The sequence below is a fragment of the Sinohyriopsis cumingii genome, unplaced genomic scaffold (assembly GCF_028554795.1).
Source record: "Sinohyriopsis cumingii isolate HCF-2022 unplaced genomic scaffold, ASM2855479v2 utg003096l, whole genome shotgun sequence".
Taxonomy (NCBI): domain Eukaryota; kingdom Metazoa; phylum Mollusca; class Bivalvia; order Unionida; family Unionidae; genus Sinohyriopsis; species Sinohyriopsis cumingii.
The window spans coordinates 312,600-323,461 of record NW_028316397.1 but is presented as its reverse complement, the minus strand read 5'-3'; the positions used below and the strand labels follow the sequence as shown (position 1 = coordinate 323,461).

At 35.7% G+C, this 10,862-nt stretch overlaps 2 protein-coding genes across 2 annotated transcripts in view; both read left to right on the top strand.

Moving 5' to 3' along the window:
- Positions 1 to 1,156: 1,156 nt before the first annotated feature.
- LOC149769879 (uncharacterized) lies at positions 1,157 to 3,465 on the top strand. The gene is made up of 2 exons (XM_089949700.1): positions 1,157 to 1,295; positions 2,013 to 3,465. The coding sequence occupies exon 2, from the start codon at positions 2,014 to 2,016 to the stop codon at positions 2,863 to 2,865; it is 852 nt and encodes a 283-aa protein (XP_089805826.1). The 5' UTR covers positions 1,157 to 1,295; position 2,013; the 3' UTR covers positions 2,866 to 3,465.
- Positions 3,466 to 8,266: 4,801 nt separating this feature from the next.
- Positions 8,267 to 10,862, top strand: part of LOC149769878 (uncharacterized) — a 35,968-nt gene continuing 33,372 nt past the window's right edge. Inside the window, exon 1 of the mRNA XM_089949699.1 lies at positions 8,267 to 8,458. Coding sequence (XP_089805825.1) covers positions 8,457 to 8,458 — 2 coding nt within the window. The 5' untranslated portion in view covers positions 8,267 to 8,456. The remainder of the gene's footprint in view (positions 8,459 to 10,862) is intronic.

The following is a 10,862-nucleotide window of genomic DNA, read 5'->3' as shown; positions in this document are numbered from 1 at the left end:
CCACCTAAGGCAAACAAAATCTCTCTTTAAATGGTTTGATTATTCTGAGAAATTTAACTCGTAGATTCCGACGGCGGAGTTGACATCACTTGGGAACTGAACGCATCTGAAATAATTATATCGTACGCTTCGAACACCTTTTTACCAGAGACTGTTTTACATTTCGCTGCATGCTCTGGAAGCCGCATCACCTCAAATATACGCTTAATGACGTAATCAAACTTGATACATTTCTGATGACATGGAAGCGACACTCTCGTCACCAACTTCAGCAACTGACAAAGCTTATCTCGCTCAGATGCTGATACATTAAATCGCTTTAACCTATTCAGCCTATAGTACTGCTGCTTATATCTCCTCGCTGGCCTCTGGTGACTGTGGTGTGATTCCAAAATAAAGATTACGATTTCGTATTTAAACTGTCGCCGTTATTGCAACTTTCTAAAAATCGTCGTACCCACAACTTTTTAAGAGATTTTCTACAAAAAAAAGTATTTTGTTTAAAAAGAGATGTCCTTTTACACATATAAAGTCATTCTTTCGCATGTGGATCACTCCAAAAAAGTGTCAAAACAAACATTTTTATAATGTCGCTTTCTTGTAAATCAAAACTAACCATTCCGTTTTTACTATACAACTTATAATAGCGTTCATATTATGGGCTCATTTCATACAAAATATGTTCCACTTTCATTGGTAGGAATGACAAGTTTCTTGAAGTTCGTGCCTTTTATAAATTTTAATTATACGTATGTCGTATATCGATAGTTAACATCCATAACAATTTTTAGACTAAGCAGTAATATAACATTGGATGTTAATAAATATAAGACAAACACATTTTAATAGAGGATTTTGATGTAAAAAAACGATTTTTTTTTACCTAAAAATTGTTAGGTCTTTAAAGTTTTGTTTCGGTATTTGATTTAGCTGGCTGGTTGTGTTGTCGCATTTAAGATTTTTAACATACATAACGCCAATATTTAATTTTTCACTGTTTGCGCGAATTGGAATGATAATTTTAAATAAACCATATGTAATAAACAAATACAATTAGTTACTTTTGTTGCTACAGGGAGACTTTATTTTGCAAAAAAATCCGATACAAAATAAATTTTAACCTCCACAACATTAACATGCGTAACAGTTTTCATAGATTCTCTACATACAAAATACAGATGAGTAAAACAGGGTGATTTTAGTCCATACACCGCCGGAAGTATATAGTTAAAGCAGACGACGTCATGTCATACATGTAAATGCAACTACAGATACATTTTTATTCAAGCGTCAAGGTAAGTTTTTATCTATATTTACTATTTGTAATAAAAGATGTTCATCTAGAATAAATTTATCACACATACCGTTTATTAGAACATTAATATGTCCAGTTTACCAAGTCTCCGTTTTCTGCAAATGGAAACCGGTGAAAGGGGAAATAAATTCAGTATTATTTTGCACCACTATTGTTACGCAGGTTAAAAGAAAGAATATATATAAACATGGAAAAAACATTTTCCGTAAATAACAAATCAATCAAATTCTTATTAGATGTGATTTTTATGATTAACCAAACGTTCCCCACGTGTAAATGTGCACTTTGACATGTTTAGAAGTCCGTATATTTAAAAATAACGTTACGGAGGTTAAATTAAATAATAAAATTTGAAACCGATTTTTAAAGTTACCTGTGACATTCATGCACAATTGTTTATGCTATTTCGTTTTGTACCAAGAGTTTTAAAAACAATATTATGTCTATGTAGCAAGAAACAATGTCCATTTAAACAGAGACTCCATAAGGTTCGTTATGGAGGTTAATAAAAAGTTACGGATGTTAATAATGATTCCAGAGTTATGCGTTTTGATCTTCAACATTACAATGTATTATTTTTTTCATAATATCTTACACTGTTTGCCTTTTAGATTGTATGTACACACAAATTCCTCTGTTTTAAAATGTTTAAAACATTTTTTAAGGCAGTTCATTAACAGTACCTTTTAATTTTCAGAATGGCACTGACTGATGCTGAGAGACAACACCGATGGCGAGAAAAACAGAAACAGAAAGATGCTGCAAAATTTTTAGAAAAGGAGGCAAAGAGGAAGAGAGATTCTTATGTTCCTACAACTATGCTTAAACCAGCTCAGCTAAAAGTAAGGAGAGCAGAAATACTGAAAAGAGTGAAAAAACATTATAAGAAAAAGAATCAAAAGGACAGTACGCCTATTCCCTCAGATAGTAATACAGCGAATAGTCCGGCAGATGTTATGGTGGTAAAGCTGCCAGGAATTGAACAGAAAAATGCTAATAGAGCAAAGGGGCTGAGAAAAACATACAGAAGATCACTAAGACAAGCCTACAGAAACAACGAGGAGCTAAGACACAAGAATCAGAACCTTGTCAGAGCTAATAAGAGACTTCAAAAGAGGATTGAAAGGATAAGAAAACTACAGGCACGAAAAGAGATAGAAAGCTCAGACACTGAAAAGGAAAGTGAACTTACTATCACTCCTCGTTCTAAGACAAAAAGTGAAATGAAAAATCTAGGATTCAATAGACTCCCTCTTAATAACACCAAAGTTCGTCGCACACTGATAGAGGTCAGACGCAAGTTTCTACTGACAAACACAGTCTTGAGTGAATTAAAAGATGAAATTAAAAAGAAAAAGAAGAAAACGCTTTCATCAGGCATACAGTGGAAAGATTTAGTAAGAAAGTACAGATGTGGATCAAAGTTAGCGAAGTCAGTGGGTGTACGTAGACAGAAGGTGGCCAAACTATGTGTAAAGAGGAAAAGCTCAACTAAAAACATGAATTTGCAAAAAAAAGGTCGTAGCTTTTCTAGAGAGAGAGGACAATAGTTCCATACTACCTGGAAAGAGAAACACTAAGAAAGTACAAGAACAGTTGAAACAAAAACATGTCTTGTCTGATTATATGCATAATTTGTACTTCAAGTTCATGTTAGAAAATCCGATATTAAAGATATCTAAATCCCTCTTCTATTCATTTCGACCTCAGAATATTCTTCTTGCAAATTTTGCAAGTAGAAAGACGTGCCTTTGTTCTAGACACCAGAACATGGCTTTGAAGATGCGCGCCATCATAAATATAGGGGTTCAGTGTCCAAAAACCCAGATGATCTAATAAGACAGTACCAGTCAAATGAAACAATAATTGAAAAGATAAGAGATACTGATGTGGCTACTATCAGTTTTAAACATTGGAAGAGAGTTCAGGAAGGTAATAAGTTTCGCCACAGAGAGGTTGAGGAAGAGCTACTGAAAGATGAATTTTTAAAGTTGTTAGACAAAGACCTCACCGAGTTCCGGGACCATGTTGTAAGAGTTCAACATCAATATAAGGAGCTTAGAAATCTACGTGAAAATCTACCAGAAAATGAAATAGTAGTATGGATGGACTTTGCAGAAAACTTTCAATGCTCGTCAGTTGAAGAAGTCCAATCAGCTTATTGGAATGCACCTGTCGTTTCACTCCATACCATGGTGGTTTATTTTCCTTCCGGAATGAGCAAATCAATCCAAAGCTATGTTGCAGTTTTCGATGTGATGTTTCACAACGCCTTAGCAGTATATGCTATACTTCTGAAACTTATTCCACAGCTCAAAGAAGAATGTAAAGATTTGAAAACAATTCACTACCTTACTGACTCTCCAACGAGTCAGTATCGTAATAGAACCATATTCCAGTTTATAGCGCAACACCAGGATGAATTCGGCATTGATGCGCGATGGAACTACCTGGAGAGTGGCCATGGTAAAGGTCCTTGCGACGGACTAGGCGCCAGTGTGAAACGTTCAGCAGGCGATGCAGTTAAGCATGGTAAATGTTCCATACAGAATGCGAATGACTTTTTTGCATGGGCCACTCATTCCGTTAATACTGGCAGCAAAGTGAGGTACTTTTTGTACACACAGCAAGATTATGATGAAGCCGAAAAGAATTTATCGAATCGTCCTGCAGTTCGACCAGTTCCTGGAACTTTCAAACTTCATTTTGTCTGGTCTGCCACAAACATGGAAATCTTCACAAGGAATTTATCCTGTTATTGCCCTGAATGTTTAGTAGATGTAGCAACATCTACCTGCGATGGCTATGTTAAACACAGTCTACTGAGAAACGAATATGAGAGACCTTGTGAAGAACAGGGTCTAGGAAACAACATGGAAGCTATTGAAGATAGAACAATAGAACAAGATCAGCCTCAAACAAAACGACAAAGAATTGATGTCATACCAGTACAGGAAGGTGACTGGATAGCTGGTTTATACAATTCGAGGTGGTATATTGGTAGAGTGGTCGAACAAGACAACGAAGATGGAGAACTGCTAGTGGATTTTATGGAGAAGTCTGGGAAATTGGCTAATACTTTTAAATGGCCTCGCCAAAAGGATGAAATCTGGATCACTCCGCAGAAAGTCATATATCGTCTTATAGACAGTCCTGTGCCAGTTGGAAAAACCAGAAGATCCATGAAAGTCCCACAGAAGGAAATAAAAAACATTTCAAGGGCTTTTGATAAATATGCTTGAAATTGTTGTATGTGTGTAACCTCCGTAACAAAAAGAGATTGTAAGGTTTTATGCAAGATTTCGATAATTTGTTCAATAATGTCAATATTAAGTTCAATTAAATAATCTTTAATGCTATTTTGTCAAATTCTTAGAGTTTTCAGAAAATTGAAAAAAAAATATGTTAGTAACATAACATCCGTAACTAAATTCATGCTACCGGTTTCTGTGCTTTATGTTTTTACTTAGATGCTCTACAGCCAACATCATTATGTTTTCTCTTACTTCATACTTGCAGTTTTTGAATGATGATGACAAACTGTCCTATATATTAAACTATTATTAAATAGCAAATGTTAAAAAACATGGTTAGATAGTTTAACAGTCAAGAAATATTTGGTTTCTTTTTGAAATAAAGATAGTAAGATGTTTTTACAATAACGATCACTAGTTGTGTTTTTTTCAAAATATTTGATGTATTCCTGGACTAAATTTGTGTGTAGAATATATAATGCATCTCATAGTTGAATATTTTTTCTTGATTACGGGTAGCTGTTTTAATTTTAACATCCATAACGCTCGTTTTTATTGTCATAACTAGAAGCACTAAAATTTTGTAAATTCTCAAATTTGGTGTGAGAAAAATTGGATTTTAATCACTGAAATATCCAAGATCATGAAACAAAGTCAAATAAGTTATTTCGGGTAAGTTATTTATTTCGCCAGTTGTGAATTTTAGTTGTTATTATTATTCTGGAATGGCTGTGATGGCACAGTCTCCTCCATTGTTCATCTTCGTACTCATCTATGTCCAACTTAAAAAATATTATCTCTGGGACATAACTCAAATCGTGATTCACAAAAGCCAAAACCTCATCAAAACGTTTCAACGCATCCTCAATGTCATCGTCAGGGGTCAACTGTGCCATGATTTGACTCTGGCGACTGCGGCTCTGTGACACACAGCGTGTACAACCATAATATTTCCTCATTAAACGCATCGCGAACAATGGCGTGTCTCGAGCATACATTCTTTTATACAGTACTATAATCTCTAATACGTTCACACAACACAACACTGGACCAGAACCACTACAGACAAACTATCGTCATCTGAACTAGAAAGACTGATTTTCCTTTTCGTTTTTTCTGTGTCACCACATGGCTCAGAACCACCACATTTTACACTTTTGAGTGACACCACCTGAAAAAGTGGCTCATAACCCCATTTTTTTTAATACCTTTCAGTGACTACACCATTAAAACTGGATCAGACCCCCAATTGCCTATACCACTCCCCCTCCTCACTGGTAATAGTTCAATCCAATATCAACTTTCTTGACCAGTTTAGTGCCGACTTGGCATTGTAAAAGTCCATAGCGATCGATAATTTTCGTCTGGAAATTTTGTTATGATAATTATTGTGCAGATCACTACAAAATCATGTTCGCATAAACTTTATTAAAACTATATTACGATTAAATTTTAAAACTATAATTAATTTTTAAAATTTATATCAGTAAATGCGCATACTTGATCCGTGTGACTCTTGCTGTACATAAATTACACTTTCTAATCTGCTAAAAGTTACATAACAAACAGCTACAAGTACAGTGTATGGAACAGTCCTTCCAAAATTATCCAGGTATAGTACATTATTTACTTTCGGCAGTAAAATCAAAATGTTCAACCCTGGACCAGTTGGAATTGCCAGCAACGTCAAGGCGCACTCCTTCTACGCCTTCTCCGCCTTTGCCACGCCTGGATATGAACGATTAAGAAATGAGCAGTGCACACATTAAAGCGTCTAATGGGTGTCCAGCACCCATTTGAAGGAGTAATTAAATGGGACACCGTGCGCACAATAACTAGACGTATATGGCCGAGTGGCCGCAAATATCTCTAATTTAAGATCATGATCGTCAACCAATCTGCAGACCACCCATCGTCCGCCACACAAGAAAAATGAATAGTCAACACTGTAGAGCAGGAAAACTGAGGGAGGCTATGGACTTGATGGAAAGAGTCGAGCACCTCATCGGTAGGGTAGAGGAGATGGAGCGCTACCCCCCTTCCCAACCGCCATCTCTAAAACTACCCAAAGACTTTGTTTGCTACATCAGGGAGGAAGAGGAGACAAAGGTCAGGATGGGCTATGGCAAAGGAGTAGGAACAAAAAGAGCTCCAGTGAAGGGAAACGAAATGTCCTCGTCTAAATGAAAATTGGATTAAAGCACGTGAAAGAATGAGACAGGGTGAAGACAAAGAGTAGATACCGGAGAAAGAAGAGAAGCTAGAGGATTGGGAGGAGAAAGTTAATGAGCCTCTTTTTAAGATCAGCACCACCACAAAACATAATTGGGGTAGAACCTGAAAGTGTTGCAGCTAAAGTGCATCTACTAAACCCCAACGGTCCCTTTCAGGACCACCAAAATCACTAGAAAAGAGAGATACTCATACTATTTGCCAAAACATGTATGTTTTGTGTGTATTATGTGGTTCATTGTGTATGTTTTTTTTGTTGTTGTCAACTAATACTTAAAACCCTTTTATTCCTTCTCTCTTCTGTTTGCTAGCGTGTCTGTAAACAATTTGTTACCCATCCTTGTCTGTGAATGTATGTTTGTATGCTTGTGTGAAAGTATGCGTATAAATGTCCCTATCCTTTTCGTTGACACTTGTGGGGGTTGGTGGGTGTTTGGATGGTAATCTAATGGCGTGTAATGGATTTTGGGTGTGTGTGTTGTGTTTGGATGATATATGTGATCTGTAGGCTTTAAAAAAAGTTAACATTTCCCTTACGACCCCATATCGCTACCGCGTTTACGGCCTGTATTACTATGATATGCCTTATAATCATCACATACAACTATTAGTACATCTCTCACTTGAAGGTGAGGTGGTTGTTTATTTTGGGTTTCTTTTGGGAGAGGAGGATTTTGGGGTGCAATCTCGCTACCACTCTCGTATTCTTCTTTGTCGTTTCTTAGATTTTTATTTATTTATTTAGTTTCACGGGACTGTGGTTGCTTTTTTACCTTTGCTTACTGCATTAGGAGCCCATCGCTAAAGGGAACGAATACTCACTCCTCCTAAATATCCAATTACATCCAGTTTCTTCGTTTGTTTATCGATTCTTGAATTGGTCGCTATTGTGTCAAAGCTACTTTATACTTTTTATTTCTGACGTTGAGTATTTTTTTTTTACACATGAAGTGTATCTTGAATTTGCATTGTTTATATTTTTAAAGAGGAATAGCTTTATCAGTTCTCACTGCCTGCCATCATTGTACATAATTTAACTACTGTTACATGCTGAAGGACAAAGTCCTTATTACGATAATTTTCGTTTCGGTACCTATTATGTGGGTGGGTACTCCGTTTACGATGGACGGTCACCTGCCAGGGGAGATTAGCCATATTGAGCTCTTCGATGAAAAAGCTGTTTTTAGAAATGGCCTGGGAATTCCCCAGCTATCGAGTCTATTTATAATTTAAGTACGAAGACCAAAAGCATAACCTCTTCCAGCATGTTTTAACGACTTTGAGATGTTTATTTTCTTTTCTTATTGAAGGTAAATGTTATATTTTTATTCGAATTAGGGACAAGTTTGACCTACATTGGCAGATGTCCAACGTCATACTGCAAAAGTACATTGCCACAGAAATCTCATTCCAAACGAGAATTTATTGCACTCCAAAACGAAATTCGTTAAGAAACAGTATTTTATCATGCGTCTTCTGGAGAGTTTCAGTTAAAAGAACGTTATATTTTCCCACCTTATTATTCCAAACTAATAACGATAGAACAGGAACACGTGTGCTTGCATCAAGGCCAGTCCCTCCAGCCACATGTAAATCGTGGAGTCGCTCAACACCCCAGGACACTCCAAGACTCTCCAAGAACACCCAAGTATTACATGTAATCGCACCAGAGCTCTCAAAAACGCACGAAGACGCGACTAAAAAAGCAAACACATGCATGGATCCTATTAATGATTGATAGAATTGGTTGATGACTCCATTTACGATAATCTACGGAAAATAACTTATGCACAGGCACTTGGTTCTGTGGAAACTAATGTTATATGGTGAGTGTACACATTAGTTTCCACAGAATCAAGTGCCCGTGCTCTTATGTATTAAATCTCTTTAAATTTTCAAATAGTATTTTAACAGTTTCCTCATTAAATGGCAATTCACTGTACTTCCCTCGTATATTATGCTATAAACTATTAAAATACAAATTTTCATTTCAATGTCGTATATCGAAACTCCTGACAGAAACATTTTCAATGCATGACCAATGATGGTTACAAACTACACGGGATTGATTTCCCTTGATTTTAATCAGCTGTGAAGATGAACTGCACTTTGTTTCCCTTGATTTTACTTCAGTGTCAAGAAAAATCTCTGTGTGTAGATTTCTTGATGTAATTTATCTAAACTGTTTGAATATATACATAATTTAATGAGTGCACAGTCACATAGACAATAATCAACAGTAACTTACAAACCACCACGTCGTTTAATTCAAATACGCTTAAATCATCCCATATGTACCATTGACAGTTTAGGTGGATTTTTGTATACATTAATCAAGAGTTAATATTAAATATTTATTTTTAAACAGTGTGATCGCGATTTACACGATCTCAATTCACGCAAATTCGAAATAATGTGAGATGGGGAAAAATACCAAAAAGACAACTACTACTGAGTTAACTCTCATACATATAGATTGTGACACCGTCTCATTCAAACATTACCCACAATGCTCAGCTCTTACACCCCTACCATTCTGTTTACTGTTGCCGCCATGTTGCATACCTATGTACACTGTTATGAGTCTATGCCCTTAAAATAAGTAACAGAAAAGGGTGAAGACAACAAGCCTTGTAAAATTTAAGAAATGATTTATTTCCTTTGAATACAAAGTGAAAAATGAGAAAAAAGACAAATTATAATCTAAGAATTAAAGACACAAGTCCTAGTAATACAACTTAAAGTGCTAGATGTTAAAGCACAACTGGTAAAATCTTCACAGTCATTAGAAAATAGTTCTCTCTTGACCTCAGGTCACACTAGCATTTTCTATAAAAAAAACCTATTACCTAATGGAAAATAACCTTCTAGATCTAATGAGCCTTGTTTACTTACAAAACAATAACCTATGAAATTCACGTAGGAATTTCCAAAACCCTTACCCTGATAAACATATTTACCACTTCTTGTTTACCTGAATAATAATTTGTTTAATAAGTTCATACACATAGGGTATAATGAAGCTATTTTTGGTTGTTTACATAAATGAAATATAAAAAAATAAAAGAAGTCAATCAGGTCAAGCAGAAATGAACTTAATTTTGGACAAGGTCAAGTCCAGCAAATAATGTTACATTACAATAACATGTAGTGAAATAATAAAAATGTAAAACTAGCATACAAACAATTAAATAAAAAATACATAACATGTACAAATTGTTTGTTAAAAAGAAAATTATTTGTTCAAATTTTTTAATGTTATTAGTGACAGCATCTAAAAGATGAGCAAGTGAGTTTGAAGAGACAAAGGAAGGCTAATTTTTAGAGGTTAAACTTGAAGTAGTGAAAAGGTATGAAGCTGGTCAGAGTACCACCATGATAAAGTATGCTTTGAACCATAGTGAAAGTATACATGTACAACAACAATACAACAAGACAGTGTAGAAAAAATAAAAGCAATTGTGAAAGCTGGAACCTCCCTTTCAAACCAGAAAAGTTGCTATACCCAGACAGGATGGATAGGATTTTGGCAACGTGGCTTTATGAACAGCATAAGAAGAAAATTTCTCTTAATCAAGCTAAAGTCTCTAGCCTGTACGAAGTTCTCAAGGTATCTGAAGAAGGTGATCATAAAGATTTTCATGCCAGTATTGGGAGGTTGCACAAGTTTAAAGCATGTTTTGGCTTTAAAAATGTTAAAACAAGTGGCGAAGCTGCATCAGCTGATGAAGAAGCAGCAAGAGGATTTCCTACCAGACTGCAGAAAGTTATGAAAGCAGTGATTACTCAGAAAAGAAGATTTTTGATGTTGACGAAACCGGCATATACTGGAAGAAAATGCCTGACTGCACCTTCATTTTGGTTGAAGACAAGCCTGCGCCCAGTTTTAAAGCTGCTAAAGACCACTTAACATTTCTCCTGGGAGGCAGTGTACAAGGTGATTGCAAGTTAAAGTCTGTCTTGATTTATCGTTTTGAAAATCCCAAGGCCTTGTAGGGGTATGAACAGTCAGAGTTGCCCATTGACTAGCATACTAATAAGAAAGGTTGGATGACCAGTGC

Excerpts from the sequence above, each read along its gene's own strand:
- LOC149769879 (XM_089949700.1), top strand. The coding sequence starts at position 2,014 with ATGGCACTGACTGATGCTGAGAGACAACACCGATGGCGAGAAAAACAG.